General features: G+C 36.1%; 1 protein-coding gene across 1 annotated transcript in view; it reads right to left on the reverse strand.

Moving 5' to 3' along the window:
- Positions 1–18506, reverse strand: part of GPR158 (G protein-coupled receptor 158) — a 413352-nt gene that overhangs the window by 199086 nt on the left and 195760 nt on the right. Inside the window, exon 4 of the mRNA XM_027841527.1 lies at positions 3326–3531. Coding sequence (XP_027697328.1) covers positions 3326–3531 — 206 coding nt within the window. The remainder of the gene's footprint in view (positions 1–3325; positions 3532–18506) is intronic.

Here is an 18506-nt window from a genome sequence, read left to right on the forward strand (position 1 = left end):
GAAATCTAAGACCCAGAGAAGTCAGATGATTTATTCAGTCACACAGCTAATCATTTCACATTTCTCTCTTCCCCAAATGATACTTCTTTAATGCCTCAGAGATCTGCAATTTCATTCACATTTTTACTTTTTCCACTGGGGACTTAATAAATATTGGCTGAATTGAATTGAATGAAACTCCAACTGTATCTTACGAAAGGGATCTTTATGAATTGCTGCAATCACAAAAAATTCATCACCTGGTACACACCCCATTGGCAGTGAATTTCTCTGAGCTTAACTAATCACTCTCATTCTCCCATTCTTCTTCCTCTACCTATGGCTAAACTCTTTATACCAAGCACATAGCTCATTTGGGGAAGGCATTCTAAGCCTTATCAGCCTTCTGGCATAACTTTCAAGAACACAGGTCATCTCAGTGATCTAAGTTATCACAGTAAAATGTCAATAGAAGCTTAAAATAAGTCTAATCATAGTATCTAGTCCTCAGAAGGGCCTTGTTTTGTTTTACAGGTAAAGAAACCGGAAACCAGACTTGTGAGTTGTCCAAGGTCAAAAGAAGTAAGTAGCAGAACCAAGATTTGAACCAAGGTCTTCTAACTCCAAGTATGTACTTTGTATTATACAATGTTGACTCTGGCAGCAGTGAATTATTTTTTTTCCCACCTGTCACTTGCTAGTGACTTTATGAGACTGTATAAAATTTAATATGTATTTTATTGCAAATGAATGAATAAATAAATAAGTGGCAAATCTTCATTAAATGAACAACAATTTGCACTTCCTAAGCACTGAGAACCTGATTTTAATTTACCCCTCCATGCATCTGTTAATGATACTGTCTATTTAAGACAGCTATTAAAAGTCTACATCATTTACATAATGGGAAAAACCTCATTGACTCTCAGGGGAGTTCTCTTATGCTAACACTCGGGCCCATCATAGATGCCAATTCCCAGAGTTTTTCTCCATAATGGAAACACTTCTTAAATCCAAAGAGCTTTGTAATTTGAATTAATCTGAGCCGTTTTCAAAAACAATGAAAGGCTTTAATAAATTCAATGGAGCAAAGAGAAGAAAAATGCTGATTGCTATTTTCTCCCAGAATTTTAGGTTTTGGGATTTAGAATTTTTATTTCTTCTAAAAAGAAAAGACTTTCACCATTCTAACCAACAAAGGGCCCCAAAGTTTACAAAATGGGTGACTGACTGGTTAATGCTATTCAGAAAGCCGTTCATTTCCATGACATGTAAATACCTACAGTGGCAAACATAAATACAGAGAGTTACAAACAGGCTCATTTTTCATCTTGTTCTACATATCTCCAGAAAAGATCTCATTGCTTAAATTCCTGAGAAGTTAATGAGAGTATTACCTGGGATTACTATTATCTAAGACACTAGAGTGAGATCTCCCCAAATTATCCAAATACATTTTCCAAAAATACAGATGCTCAAAGTATATGGTTATCCATGTGCCATCTTTAATGATGACTGAGTGAGCTCCTTAAGAAAGAATGACAAACACAACAAATGTTTTCACAGGTGAAAATGTGAGCAACTTACTTGGGTGGAATAATCCATGATGGCCTTGTTTCACTGAACTGTATATGTATACATGTACACAGAGTTGTGAGGATCAAATGAAACAATATTTATAATGTACTTAGTATAGTATCTGGCATGTAATAGGTGCTTAATGATCAATCTATAAATATTAATAACAAATGTTTTTCCCTTCACTTCTCTAAATATTATATATATATACATACATATATACATATATATATATGTAAAGAGAGAGATTCTGAAATATTTCTCTAGAAATGATGCCATTTTCAGAGGGAAGGAGGAGGGAATGAGCATTTTAAATAGACCTATTATGTGCCAGGTGATGTGCTAAACACTTTACAATTATTATCTAATTTGAGTCTCACAACAATCCTACAAGGCAGGTGCCATTATTCCCATTTTATAGTTGAAGAAACTGAGGGAAGCAGAGGTTAAGTGACTTTGCCTAAGATCACATAGCTAGCAAGTGACTGAAGTCAAATTTGAACTCAGGTTCAAAAGAGAGAGAAGTCTCTTTGACTCTGAAGTAATTCAATTTTAGGTTAAATGAGGGGAAATGCTTAAGAGAATAAGATGTTAAGTACTTAATGAAGTTTTATTGCATTAAACATATTCTTGCTGGTAAGTAAAAGGAAAGGTGCCTAAATCAGTCCAATTGCATAAATGTGGTATTATAAGAAAGGGGAAGGAGCAGTTGGGTGGTACAATGTGTAGAGTGCCAGGCCTCCTAGAGTCAGGAAGACTCATCTTCCTGGGCTCAAATCTGGCCTCAGATAGTTACTAGCAGTGTGACCCTGGGCAAGTCACTTAACCCTGTTTGCTTCAGTTTCCTCATCAGTAAAATGAGCTGGGGAAGGAAATGACAAACTCCAGTATCTCTGCCAAGAAAATCCCAAATGAGGTCATGAAGAGTCAGACAGCACTGAGAACAACTGAACAAAAAGAAAAGGGAAAGAGTCCATGTGTTTCATTGTAAAACACTTGGATGCAAAAGATATAATGGGAAACTATTGTGCTATAAGCAATGATGAGCAGGTGGACTTCAGAAAAACCTGGAAGGACTTATGTGAACTGATGCTGTGAAGTGAGCAGAACTAGGAAAACATTGTACACAGTAACAGCCACATTGTATGATGACTGACTTTGATAGACTTAGCTCTTCTCTGTAATGCAAGTATCTAAGACAACTCCAAAAGACTCATGATGGAAAATGCTATACACAGCCAGAGAAAGAACTATGGAGTCTGAATGCACATCAAAGCATACTATTTGCTCTCTCTCTCACTCTCTCTCTCTCTTTCTCTCTCTCTCTCCTTCTCTCTCTCTCTCTCTCTCTCTCTCTCTCTCTCTCTCTCTCTCTCTCTCTCTCTGTGTTTCTCTCTCTCTTTATTTCTCTCTCTTTCTCATTTCTCATTTCTTCTTTCTCATGGTTCTTCCCATTCATTCTAATTCTTCTTTACAACATGACTAATGTAAAAATATGTTTAATAAGAATATATATGTAGAGCCTATATCAAATTGCACACCATCTTGGGGAGGGGGAAGGAAAGGGAGGTGGAGAAAATTTAAAACTCAAAAACTTATGGAAGTGAATGTGGAAAACTAAAAGTAAATTAGTTAATTCAAAAATTAAATTAAATTAAATTAAAACTACAGAAAAGATATATAAACTTCAAGAGAATGCCCCTCTTCTTCTCTGCCTCCCCAATTCCTAGTCCCCCATATGGATTGGTCTAAGTGTATTTCAAAGTACCTTTGCCTTGCGAAAGTGGTAGACAACCAACATGCTAATGAAATCAAGCAGCATACACAGGATTTGGAAGGAGATAATGGCCAGCCGTAAATACTTGTCCTCTTGGGCAGAGCAGGGTCTGTCATCAGCACAAAAGGAACAGCCTTCCCTGCATGGCAAGCAAACATGAACTTCCTCCAGCTTCTCATCCCCAGCAAAATGGTGATCTGAAAGTTCCAAAAGAGACCCCAGTGTTAGTGGTGTGGCAGATTAAGTTAGCACTGTTCAAAGTCAGAACCCATTTTTCTCCCTTTCATTCCTGTCCCTTCTCATCCATTTAGACCAAAAGCAGACAAGTTACTCCCCACGTACACTCTGGGTTTTCTCCCTAAGGAAATTCTGTTTTCATTATTATTTTAAATAGACCAAATCTGGGTTTTTCCATTGTTTCTCAATTGTCCTCAAACATGTTTCCAGAACAAGCAAAGATCACTGGCAACATGCAACAAAAGAAAGAAAACTCCTAAGGAAAAAATGTCTTTCCTCCCAGAATCCTTCCTACCCCAGGCCCAGGAGATAATAGATCTTTAGTATATACTTGCTTATTCATTCATTCATCAAACATTTATTGTTTATCAATGAATGAATGCTTATTAACCAACTGATCAAGAGTAGAGAGTAAGTAAGGGAGCCGATTACACCCACATCATAGCCAAGAATATCCATGCAGTCAGAGCTCCTTGACCTACATGGCACAGAATCTGAAAGGCGGCTTTGATTGCTCTTTAATTCAGCAAAAATGCCATCAACTAAGTTCATTAGCTCTAAATTGGATAAAATGGTACTTAATCAACACTTGTTCACTATGCAATTGCCTGATGATGGTGTATCCCTTGCCGAGAGCACAATCCATACTTACAGACTATTCATATAATTTCTCTCTTTGCTTTCCCAAAGAACACTTCCCTACTGTAACTGACTGCTATTGATCCTCCCTCAGAGTACATACAGATTCTTGTGTCTCAGTTATCTAACAACTTCTAGCCTGGATCCAAAAGGCAGAGAAGTTTTATTCTTTGGTTGGATTCCGTTTTAGCTAGTATCATATATAGTTCATTAATATCAAATATTCAAAAATACTTTGCATGAAACATACACAGAAGTGAGTCTATAGCAAATACAACATGCAGTAAAACCTTGAAACAATTGGTAGTTCTAAGAATCTTTTAACATTTAAAGTAGAATTTCATTTAAAAGTAGAATAAGATTTTTTTTCCAATAATAGTAATCCCCTTTGTTTTTCCATGTTTAATATCTGCCCTGGTTCCTTTCCTACAATTATTTATAGTAAAAACTACTTAGTACCAGAATGTCTGAAACTGAGAGGTCCTGGTGTTAGATGGGAAGATACCAGAAGTTGGGATGAATATGCACTGAGTGAAGACCATGCTCTAGAAATTGTTTTTAAAATAAATCTCCAATATTCATGTGTTTTACTGTATTTGTCCTTCTCCTAAGAGATTAATGCAGCAGAAAATATCCTGGTTCACTGAGCTTTTGCAAACAAATTTGTCTTTCTTGCATTTTTGCAGCCATGACCCAAATTATCCAACAATGACTTCCTAAAAAAGCATCGGCACTTCAGGAGATAAACAAATCTATAACTAAAAGTACGAAGAATTTTGAATGGAAAGATGATAGATAGATAGATAGATAGATAGATAGATAGATAGATAGATAGATAGATAGATAGATAGATAGATAGATGAATGTTAAGTAGAGAAGAGCTTTTTGAAGTGCTTACTACATGCCAGGCACTGTGCTAAACGCTGGTAATACAAACACAACAATCAAGACGGACAAATCTTGCTCTTAAGGACTTACATTCTAATGGGGGAACATCACTCATAAGAGAGGAGCTAGAAAATGAACAGGAAGATACTTTAAGAAGTGTCATAGAGACCTGAGCCCCTATAAGATGGGTCAAAAAGTTCACCTACCAGAGCTTGGGGAGCCAGGAGTAAGCTCAAGGTTCCACTGGGGTGGAGTTCTTTGGAGAGTAGGGCCATAAAAATGAGAACAACCAATTTGATCCAACAGGCATTATTTAATGCCTATTGTGCTGAGGCCTGAGCTAGTCACTGGACATATTTATACATGGTGAAAAAGAAGCAGTGAAAAGGATACAGGGTCATGCTTTCCCTCTTCTTAAGTTGTATCCATTTTAATATGTTCATAAAGAACTAATTTTTCTTTGTATTATTTGATGTCTCCATCTTTCCTTATATTTTTCATATTTATCATTCTCAATGACATTACAGTTGTATTCTATGTTCCACATTGGGTTTATTCTGCATTGGCATAGACTTCCATTTCCATGTAGGGCTCTTGGTCTAAATATACTTGCTCCTGCACCATCTGGAGGCAAAACAGAGATTCAGTGTTCACTTTCACATATATTAACCCTGGGCTATTACCTTGGATAATAAAGAAGCAAGCTTGATAAGAAATTGCCAAGGCATAAGAGGTGGAAAAATATCATGGCCTATTTGAGAATTTAAAAAAAGTTTTGAACATTTGCATGTCTAAAATATAGCCTATGAAACTTGATCTTTGTCATTTGACATGTAAAGTTGGCAGGTCTTTTCATGCAGTACCTTCCCTGCCATTTTCACCACAAGGTTCTGAGTGAATCCTAGAGTCAATCCCCAGTGTTTATAGGATTTGACCCAAAGACATTTTTATTTTAATAATACTCACCAGCCTCCGGCAATAGCCTTAACTTCCTTTGGATTTTTCTCAAACTTTAGAAATATCATATCAGACCTTTGCAGACTTGTGAATAGAAAACTCACTGATACAATTGTTTTTTCTCCTTCCTATTTAAAGTTTTTGATAATGCATACCTGAAAAAGTTCATTCCTTCCCTAGACTCCTACATCTGTGTCAAAGATCTAAATAAAAATAGTTCCCCCTCAGTATAATCTATAATTCCCACTATATGTCCATATACCTATTTTCTTTGAAGAAAAAGGCTGATGGGTAAACCCTGGGCAAGTCACTTAACCTGTATCAACCTCAGTTTTCCATTTATTAAATGGGCATAATAATAGCACCTACATCACAAGGTTGTTTTAAGGATCAAATGAGATAAGTTGTGCAAGCCTTAAAGTACCCTTTAAATGCTAGCTATTATTATTTCCAAAACCCATTGTCTTTGGTTTTTGAGGGTGTAAAATTAGCCAGTCTACATAGCTTGAGGTTCTGGAGAGTTCATATAGAGGATCAACTACAGATGTCCACTTCTCAGCTTAAGTGAGTATGCGGGGAGGGCAGGGAGACCAATTTAAAAACATTTTCATTAACATAGCATCAGTTAGAACCCCACCAAGCAAGGATGGCCTGGACCCTGGCTTATTCAGAGTAGATCCTGTTAGTTATTTCTCCTTTTTCACACAATAAGTATAATAATACTTACAAAACGCACAATAACATGATTCACATCCCAAATTCTTCAAGGCCTACAAACTGTGCAAGGGCCTTAGGCTCCTCCTCAATCCTAGCACTGTGCCACCACCACCTGGGCATTGCTTCAGGGGCATCCCACCCTCTTATATAATTCCACAGTAGAAGAAAAAGATCACCACTCCCAAACTGTAAGTGAAGATTGAAGCAGGTTTGTCTCTTCTCAGTTTCCCTTATCTACAATGAGCATCAATCAATCAACAAGTATTAAATGCTGACTATAGATCAGAGATTGTCAGATGCTGGGGTTTAAATCAAACTTTTCCTGCCCTTAGGAGGTATACATTCTATAGGGAAAGACAAGACAGACAGACAGATAGATGATAGATAGGTGATAACTGGATAATTGACACATAATAGAGAAAATACATAGATACAAAAGGGATCTAAATGATCACCAATAATACAACTTGTCACCCTTAAAACATATTTACACAACTATTTTCTTAGCAAATACATTAATTCTATATTTTTCTCTTTTTCATTAATTTATTTTGATTTATCAACTATCATTTCCATAAGCTTTTGAGTTTAAATTTTTTCCCCCTTCCTCCCTGCCTCTCTCCCCAGGACAGTGCACAATCAGATACAGGCTATACATAAACATTCTTATTAAACATATTTTATTAGTGATGTTGTAAGAAAGAATTAGAACTAATAGGAGGAAGCACCAGAAAGAGGAAACAAAACACAACAGAAGAAAAAAAAGTAGCAAATAGTATGCTTCGATCTGCATTCAAACTCCATAGTTCTTTCTTTGGATATGGATAGCATTTTCCATCATAAGACCTTTGGAGATGCTTTAGATCCTTGCATTGCTAAGAAGGGCTAAGTCTATCAACATTAGTCATTGCACAACATGGCTGTTATTGTGTACAATGTTCTCCTGGTTCTGCTCACTTCACTCAGCCTCAGTCCATACAAGTATTTCCAGGTTTTTCTGAAGTCTGCCTGCTCATCATTTCTTCTAGCACAATATATTCCATTACATTCATATACAAGAACTTGTTCAGCCATTTCCCAATTGATGGGCATCCCCTCAATTTCCAATTCTTTGCCACCACAAAAAGAGCTGCTATAAATATTTTTGTATGTGTGGGTCCTTTTCCAATTTGTATAATCTCTTTGGGATATAACCCTAGAAGTGCTATTGCTGGGTCAAAGGGTATGCCCATTTTTATAGCCCTTTGGACATAGTTCCAAATTGCTCTTCAAAATTGTTGAATCATTTCACAACTCCACCAACAATGCATTAGTGTTCCCATTTTCCCACATCTTCTCCAACATTTATCATTTTCCTGTTTTGTCATGTCGGCCAATCTGATAGGTATGATGTGGTACCTCAGAGTTGTTTTGATTTGCATTTCTCTAATCAATAGTGATTTAGAGTATTTTTTCATATGACTACAGATGACTTTAATTTCATCTGAGAAGTGCTTGTTCATATCCTTTGACCATTTATCAATTGGGGAGTGACTTGTGTTCTTATAAATTTGACTTAGTTCTCTATGTGTTTTAGAAATGAGGCCCTTATCAGAGAGACTGGTTGTAAAAATTCTTTCCCAATTTTCTACTTACCTTCTAATCTTGGTTGCATTGACTTTGTGCAAAAACTTTTCAATTTAATGTAGTGAAAATTGTCCATTTTGGATTTCATAATGTTCTCTATCTCCTGTTTGGTCATGAAATCTTCTATTCTCCATAAATCTGATAGGTAAACTATTCCTTGCTCTCCCAGTTCACTTATAGTATCACCCTTTATATCTAAATCATGAACCCATGTTGACTTTATTTTGGTATGTGGTGTGAGAAACTATACCTAGTTTCTGCCATACTCTTTTCCAGTTTTCCCAGCAGTTTTTGTGAAATAGTGAGTTCTTATGCCAGAAGCTGGGGTCTTTGGGTTTACCAAATAGTAGATTACTATAGTCATTGACTACTGCGACTTGCATACCTAACTTCTTCCACTGATCCACCACTCTATTTCTTAGCCAGTACCAAGTAGTTTTGGTAATTGCTGGTTTATAATACAATTTAAGATCCGGAATGGCTAGGCCACCTTTCCCTGCATTTCTTGTCATTAGTTCCCTTGATATTTTGGACCTTTTGTTATTCCAAATGAATCTTGTTATTATTTTTTTCTAGTTCTATAAAATAATTTTTGGAAGTTTGATTGGTATGGCACTGAATAAGTAAATTAGCTTAGGTAGAATTGCTATTTTTATTATATTAGCTCAGCCTACCCATAAGCAACTGATGTTTTTCCAATTATTTAGATCTGACTTTGTTTGTGTGAAAAGTATTTTGTAATTGTGTTCATATAGTTCCTGGGTTTGTTTTGGGAGGTAGACTCCTAAATATTTTATGTCTACAGTAACTTTAAATGGAATTTCTCTTTCTATCTCTTGCTGTTGGGCTTTGTTGGTAATATATAGACATGCTGATGATTTATGTGGGTTTATTTTATAGCCTGCAATTTTCCTAAAGTTGTTTATTATTTCAAGTAGTTTTTTACTTGATTCTCTAGGATTCTCTAAGTATATCATCATATCATCTGCAAAGAGTGATAGCTTTGTTTCTTCTTTGCCTGTTCTAATACCTTCAATTTCTTTTTCTTCTCTTATTGCTAAAGCTAAGATTTCCAGTATGATATTGAACAATAGTGGAGATAATGGACATCCTTGTTTCAACCCCAATCTTATTGGAAATGCTTCTAGCTTGTCCCCATTACATATGATGCTTGCTGAAGGTTTTAGGTAGATACTATTTATTATTTTAAGGAAGACTCCATTTGTCCCTACGCTCTTTAGTGTTTTTAACAGGAATGGGTGTTGCATTTTGTCAAAAGCTTTTTCTGCATCTATTGGGATGATCATGTGGTTTCTGTTAGTTTTGGTGTTGATATGATGAATTATGCTGATAGCTTTCCTTATATTGAACCAGCCCTGCATTCCTGGTATAAATCTCACCTGGTCATAGTGTATTATTCTTGTGATAAGTTGCTGTAATCTATTTGCCAATATTTTATTTAAAATTTTTGCATCTATATTCGTTAGGGAAATTGGTCTATAATTTTCTGTCTCTGTTTTGAATCTTCCTGGTTTAGGTATCAGCAACATATTTGTATCATTAAAAGAATTTGGTAAGACTCCTTCTTTGGCTCTTTTCCCAAATTTTCTATATGGTATTGGAGTTAATTGTTCTTTAAATGATTGATAGAGGGGCAGCTAGGTGGTACAGTGGATAGAGTACTGGTCCTGGAGTCAAGAGGACCTGAGTTCAAATCCGGTCTCAGACCTCTTGACACTAGCTGTGTGACCCTGGGCAAGTCACTTAACCCCAATTGCTTCATACACACACACACACACACACACACACACACACACACACAAACTACGTTAAATGATTGATAGAATTCACTTGTAAATTCATCTGATCCTGGAGACTTTTTCCTAGGGAGTTCATCAAGGGCTTGTTCAATTTCTTTGTCTGAGATAGGGTTAAGTATTTTACTTCCTCTTCTGTTAATCTGGGCAATTTATATTTTTGTAAATATTAATCCATTTCATTAAAATTGTCAAATTTATTGGCATACAGTTGGGCAAAATAGTTCCTAACTATTGCTTTAATTTCCTCTTCCTTGGTGGCAGATTCACCCTTTTCATTTTTGATGCTCGTAATTTGGTTTTCTTCTTTCTTTTTTTAATTAAATTAACCAAAGGCTTATCTATTTTATTGTTTTTTTTCCACAAAACCAGCTCTTAGTTTTATTTATTAATTCAATAGTTTTCTTAATTTCAATTTTATTTGTTTCCCTTTGGTTTTCAATATTTCTAATTTGGTGTTTAATTGAGGGTTTTTAATTTGTTCTTTTTCTTTTTTTTTCTAGTTGTATGCCCAATTCATTGATCTCCTCTTTCTCTATTTTATTCATGTAAACAGTTAGGGATATAAAACTTCCTCTAAGAACTGTTTTCACTACATTCCATAAGTTATGGTATGTTGTCTCATTATTGTCATTCTCTTGAATGAAGTTATTGATTGTTTCTATGATTTGTTGTTTGACTCATTCATTTTTAAGATTAGATTATTTAGTTTCCAATTAATTTTAGTTTTTCCATGGCCCTTTATAACATATATTTTTTATTGCATCATGATCTGAAAAAGATGCATTTAATATTTCTGCCTTTCTGCATTGGTTTGTGAGGTTTTTGCCCTACTACATGGTCAATTTTTGTGTATGTGCCATGTACCACCGAGAAAAAAGTATATTCCTTTATGTCCCCATTCAGTTTTCTGCAGAGGTATATCATACCTAACTTTTCTAATATTCTTTTCACCTTCTTAACTTCTTTCTTGTTTATTTTGTGGTTAGATTTATCTAGCTCAGAGAGGGGGAGGTTGAGGTCCCCACTAGTATAGTTTTGCTGTCTATTTCTTCCTGTAACTCCCTGAACTTCTCCTCTAAGAATTTGGATGCTATACCATTAGGTGCATACCATTAGGTGTTTAGTAATGATATTACTTCATTGTCTATGATGCCTTTTAGAAGGATGTAGCTTCCTTCCTTATAACTCTTCTGATAAGATCTAGTTTTGCTTTTGCTTTGTCTGAGATCAGGATTGCTATCCCTGCTTTTTTTACTTCAACTGAAGCATAATATATTCTATTCCAGCCTTTTACCTTTACCCTGTGGGTGTCCCCCTTTTTCAAATGTGTTTTCTGTAAACAATATATTGTAGGATTATGGTTTTTAATCCATTCTGCTATCCATTTCTGTTTTATGGGAGAGTTCATCCCATTCACATTCACAGTTATGATTACTATCTGTGTCTTTCTCTCCATCCTATTTCCCCTCTGTTTATGCTTTTCTTTCTCCTTTCTCCCTTCCCCTCCTCACTAGTGTTTTTCTTTTGACCACCAACTCTCTCAGGCCCGCCTCCCTTTTATTAGCTCCCTTCTTTTTCTTCCCCTTTACAGTTACTGCTTTTTCCCTCCCTTCTATCCCCCCTCTCTTTTCTTTCCCATTTTCCCTCCTACTGCCTATAGGGCAAATTCAATTTCTATACCTAACTGATTATGTTATTCCCTCCTGGAGCCAAATCTGATGAGAGTAAGGTTCAAACAAGGCTCATCTCTCCCTTCTTTCTCTCTACTGTAATAGGTTTTTGTGCCTTTTCCTATAACTAATTTATACTTGTCTGCCTTCTCCTTGCCTTTTATCTCAGTATTTTCTTAGATCAAATTAATCCACTTACTTAGATCCATTTAACCCACTTGATTAGATTTTTTTATCATTACATCAAAGTCAACTTATACCCACCCCCTCTATGTATACCCCTTTAAAATAGTGTAAAGACAGTACAGTTCTCAAGAATTAAAAGTATCATCTTCCTTTGCAGGGATATAAATAGTTTGCCATTATTAATAACATGTTGTTGTTTTTTCTGTCCTGTTTATCTTTTTATGTCTTTCTTGAGTCTTGTATTTGAAGATCAAATTTTCTGTTCAGCTCTGGTTTTTTTATCAGGAAGGTTTGGAAGTCCCCTACTTCATTGAATATCCATCTCCTCCCCTGAAGGATCATGCTCATTTTCACTGGGTAGTTGATCCTTGGTTGTAATCCAAGCTCCTTTGCCTTACAGAATATTATATACCATGCCTTATGGTCTTTTAATGTAGAAGCTGCAAGGTCCTGTGTTATCCTGAATGTGATTTCATGATATTTAAATTGTTTCTTTCTGGCTGCTTGCAGTATTTTCTCTTTGACCTGGTAATTTAGGAATTTGGCTACTATATTCCTTGGTGTTTTCAATTTGGATGTCTTTCAGGAGGTGATTGGTGGATTCTTTCTATGGCTATTTTACCTTCAGATTTTAGCAGTTTTCCTTTATGATTTCCTGAATGGCAGTTTCCTTTATGATTTCCTGAAAGATTCTGTCCAGGCTCTTTTTTTCATCATGATTTTCAGGTACACCAATAACTTTTAAATTATCTCTCCTGGATCTATTTTCCAAGTTAGTTGTTTTACCAATGAGGTAGTTTACATTTTCATCTATCTTTTCATTCTTTTCTTTCTGTTTCACTGATTCTTGCTCTCTCATAGAGTCATTAGCTTCCATTTGCCCAATTTTAATTTTTAACAAATTGTTTTCTTCTATTAGATTTTGTACTTCCTGTTTCATTTAGCCCATTTTATTTTTAAGGAGTTTTTCTCCTCATTGAGTTTGTGTGTCTCCTTTTCTGTTTGACCAATTCTACTTTTTAAGGAGTTTTCTTCAGTGTACTTTTTTTTCTATTTGGTCAATTGTATTTTTTAAGAACTTGTTTTCTACAGTTAATCTTTGTCCTTCCTTTTCCAAGCTATTGACTCTCTCTTGCATACCTCTCATTTCTTTTCCCAATTTTTCTTCTATCTCTCTTATTTGACTTCTAAAGTCTTTCTTGAGCTCTTACAAGAAGGGTTTTTAGGCTTCAGACTAGTTCATAATCCTTTTTGAAGTTATAGATGTGCACCCCATCTTTCTTCCAGTTCAGCTGTTCCAGGGTTTTTTCCTGGGGTGATATTTTCTGGACTTTCAGAGGTTAATAAGGGATGGTAAAAGTGACTTGCTTCTTACTCCGCCATCTTCTCTCCCAGAAGCAGAACCCAAAATCAAGTTTTTAAGCATCAAGAGTAGGAAATACTGATCTTTAGTTATCTCTTTCTGGATTCTTTTGGGCACAGCAATGACCCCAACTTCTCAGCTATAAGGGCTACCCCAGAAAGCCTATAGACCCATAAGAATAGCCCCTGTGTTATCTGAGAAAAATCTAACAGAAAAAGGGGACCCAAACCACCAACCTGAAAGTCCTGACAATGGGACAAAGATGAAAGATCTCTTGTCTATTCCCAGGTTTTTTATGAAATCAACAGTGATTCTTTACATTGCTGATAGTCTTTAGGGAACTTCACAAAACACTATAATTTTATGCAAACCTTCTTAATCTTTCAGAGAATTTCTCCATGGTTCAGATCAGTTATTCATTGACAACAGCTTTGTGATAGAAAAATACACATGCAATGGAAAACAAGCTAGAAGCATATCAAGGAAGACAATCTTTTTTTTTTCTTTCTCTCCAGTTTAAATGCTACTCAAGTGAAGCAGGTTTTCTTTATTTTAAATTAGAAAAAGAATATCCCCACTCCCAAATTTCTACCTTGGACACTAGCTAAGCTGACTCTCTTCTTCTTTATTTCCTCTTATTAGCAAATCTTAGTGCTAAAATCAGTTCTAAGCATCATTTCAAGATGGTGACATCCATATCTACATTTCTCTCACTATTTCAACTTGATTGTTTCTATATTCCTAATTCTGGTCCCCTGTGTTTCTACCCCACTGTTCCTTAATCCCATGTCCATTGATTCAGTAAGGATATTTACTGAGCTGCCTGAGATCACATCAATGATAGAGGACACTGCCATGGAAAGCAAGAGGACATGTGACTCAATCCACTTCTGCCTAGTGTTTGACACCTACCTCCCAGAAAAATAGCAAGGCTATTTCACACTGAGAAGCCATTGACTAGACTTCACTTAGTTTACCCCTCTACTTGGCACTCCCACAGAATTTATAATCTCTGCTTCTATTAATTTCCATATATTGCTGGGCTGCTCTGCCAGTTTTAGGTTGGTTTTTTGTGGGGTTTTTTTTGTCTTCCTTTTTCAGGGTTGGGTGATTGTCTATTGTACCCAACAAACTGAAACACCTGAAGGTCACAGACTGTCTTTTAAGTTTTTTGAACCTATCTTCTCTCTTTTCCCCCTCAATAGCCTCATATAGTGCCTCATATTTTATTCCAAAGAGTATGTTTTTAAGAACAGAGAGAAATACAGAGAGGCAAAATCATGAGATACCCAATGCAGTGCCTCAGACCTAAGCCAGTCATTTACCCTGTCAGATTCAATTTTTTCATTTGTAAACTAAGGGGACTAATACACTACCTATCTCACAGGGCTGTTGTGAGCAAGAAATTAGATCATTTGAGTCAACAAACATTTATTAAGCACTATTGGGATCATAGTATCATAGAAAAAGAGGTGGAAGGGTCCTCAGTGGACAGAAAGTCTAACTCCTAGAGGCCCAGGAAAGTTGTGAATTACCCAAGGTTCTATAGGGAGTTAATTATCAGAGACAGTATTTGAATCAAAGTCCTCTATCATCCATCACAAGGCACTATACAAAGCAACACTGGAAAAGGCCCTACCTTCAAAGAGCTTCTATTCTATTTCATCTAATTCAATTTATACAAATGTAAGGTGCTATATATTAGTGATGATGATGATGACTGATATCATTATCATGTCTTTCCTTCCTCCTTAAAAAAGAATTAGAGTCAAAAGCATTGACTACTCTTAGACATGCCAGCTGACCTTCACTCTTCTAGAATATACTTAAGAATCTTGTCATCTGTTCCAAAGTGATTTGGCAAAAATCCACATGTTACTAAGGCATTGGATCTTTCTCAGGTAGTACAGAATTCAATGTGTCTATTCATATTAAATGTTTCTATTTATAGTCTAGTAGCAGCAGGTAGAAAGAAAATTTTAAAAATGTTTCTGCCACTAACTTAGTTGTACAAAATCAAGTGCAATTATAAATCATTCTGTTACTTCTGTTTCCTAATTGGGATAATATTCATTTGTAGGAGACTTTAGAGTCCACGGGTGAAAAGTATTTTGCAAAAATAGGTTAGGACTTCATAACATGGTGGTCTTTCCATGTCTGGTTGCTCTAAGCAAAGATTGGATGGCCGACTGTTAGATAGACAGAAGAGCACCACTGTTCAGGTGTGGATTAAGCTCTCTGGACTCTCAGGTCTATTCCAACTCTGGAATCTGGAATTTTGTGATTATTCATTCTATTGGGTACCAAGAAACTGATGCATAAATGTCAAATAGTAAAATATACATATTAGTAGGTATACTTGAATATTTTGTATATGCTTGTTTTGTATAGAAAATGCATGTGTTCTGCCTAAAATGATAAAGATAGCTAGCTCACATGTGGCATTGAAAGATTATCTGATATAGGACCTGACTCATTTCTCTTGAGGGGAAAATGCAACTTCTGATTTCAAAGGGAACAAGAGGAGGTCTATGGCTAGATACTTGTTTCTTCCTTTGTCTATCTTCAGGAGAGGTTTGGGCCTGGAATTATATTTATGTTCCATGCTTAACAGCTCTAGTCTAGGAGTATAATGTTGGAGAGAGGGAGTCCCTGTGTATACACAGATGCACAATTTCTCTTGATTACTCTTAATCATGGTGGGTAATAGTTTGATAACCCCTGCTTAACTCTTTTCCACCTAATGTTATTTACATGAAAGACCTTCATGAATAATGAAAAGCAAGTCAACCTATTTATCCAAGCAGAACAGTAAAACAGAAGAGGAAGCTACACATATTAGAATAGGTCAGGTTTTTCAACCTTTTTGTGTGTCCTGAAACCCTTTGGAAATCTACTGAATGTTTTTAAATGCATAAAATAGGATGACAAAGGAAACCAATTATATTGATATACAGTTATCAAAATATTTTTAATAAAAAACAAATTCACAAACCCCAGGTTAAGAAACCCTGGAATAGGCCAAAGAATGAATAATAGTAAAGAATTTCTTCTACAGAGAGATAAACTATCTGAGGTCACCAAAGGAGAGGGAATGATCTCATCAAGTGGAGTACATTTGCTAGGGTTGAAAACATTGGCAGTCAAGGGACATGATGGGGCCGAGCTTCCCCACATCTGTAGCTCTAGGGGTTCCCGTTAGCCCTTTAAAAGTTTGTACATTGTCTCCCTTGATTCATCTCTCCCCAACTCCTTCTCCTAAGTGTCCTGCAACAATATCTCTTCTGAAGGTATGCAGTGTTGTCTTCAGTGTTCTCTCAGCCAAATAGGAGTCACATTGTTTTCAATGTACTCAAAATAATGCTGTTCCTTTGGAGGTGGAGGCAAAGCGGAAGCAGGGTACTGATCTCATCTCACCTGGGTGGGAGTGGATGCTGTATTTATATATTTCTGTGTATATATTTATCCCTCTGTAGAATGCAAGCTCCTTTAGGTCAAGTATTGTTTTGTTTTTTTCTCACATACAGTACCTTACATATAATACACAGTTCATAAACTCTCATTGATTAATTGCTCATGTTTTAATCAACCAGTTCATCTTCATCTATTAAAATGATGAAATTGTCTTAGCCTTTTATGACTCATTCATAAAATAAATAATTTTGGACTTCAGCAATAGTAACATAGGAAGGAAGGAAAAAAGCAATGCCTACTATGTTCCAGGCATTGTGCTAAGCATTTTATAAATATTATATCATTTTAATCCTTAAAACAACCCTGTGAGGTAGGTCCTATTATTATCCCCATTTTACAGTTGAGGAAACTGAGGCAGACAGAGATTAAGTGACTTCCCCACGGTCACACAACTAAAAAGTATCTAAATCCAAATTTAATCTCAAGTCTTCCTGACTCCAGGCCCACTGATATTATTCATTGCACCAACTCACTGCTTCATATGTAACACATAAGTATTGTTATATGTTAGATTACTGAGCAGTGCTATATCTTCCCCAGTGGGGTAGTTGCTTATAATTTCAGAATAATTTTGACTAAAATTAAAGGACTCTACTAAAAAGATCTCTACAGTACCCTGCTTCTGACTTACTTCCAAGATTATCATCAGGATTAAGCTTTCAAGAATAAGACATATATTTTAGAAAGGGTTAATGAAGGAATTTGTCTTTTTTTAAATTAATTAATTTATTTTCAGTTTTCAACATTTACTTCCACAAGATTTTGAGTTCCAAATATTCTCCCCATCTCGTCTCTCCCCCCACCCCAAGATGGCAGGTATACTGAGTACCCCTTCTCCTAATCTGCCCTCCCTTCTATTTCTTCCCCCCTTCTCTTATCCCCTTCCCCTTCAATTTTTCCTGTACGGCAGGATAGACCTCTATACCCCATTTCCTGTATATCTTATTTCCCAGTTGCATGTGAAAACAATTTTTTTAACTTTTCTTTTTTTTAATTTTGGGTTCCAAATTTTCTCCCTTCCTCCCTCCCCACCCACCCTCATTGAGCAGGCAAGCAACTTGATACAGGTTATACATGTGTAGTCATACAGGACACTTCCATAGTAGTCATGTTGTGAAAAACTAAATATATTTCCCTTCATCCTATCCCACCCCCCATTTATTCTATTCTCTCTTTTGACCCTGTCCCTCCTTGGAGGGACTTGCTTCTGATTACCCCCTTTCCCAATCTGCCCTCCCCTCTTATCATCCTGCTGCTATCTTGTCTCCTCCCCTTGCCATTTTCCTGTAGGGTAAGATAGATTTCCATATCCACTTGAGTGTGTATGTTATTCTCTCCTTAAGCCAAATCTGATGAGAATAAGATTCACTCATTCCCTCTCACCTTCCCGTTTCCACTCCACTGTAAAAGCCTTTTCTTGTCTGTTTTATGTGAGATAATTTACCCCATTCTACCTCTCCCTTTCTCCTTCTTGATGTATAATCCTCTTTCATCCCTTAATTTTATTCTCCAGGTACCACCCCTTCATCTTCAACTCACCCTGTGCCCTCTATCTATCTATCTATCTATCTATCTATCTATCTATCTATCTATCT

Source organism: Vombatus ursinus, unplaced genomic scaffold, assembly GCF_900497805.2.
Source record: "Vombatus ursinus unplaced genomic scaffold, bare-nosed wombat genome assembly UNPS02014861.1, whole genome shotgun sequence".
Lineage (NCBI taxonomy): Eukaryota > Metazoa > Chordata > Mammalia > Diprotodontia > Vombatidae > Vombatus > Vombatus ursinus.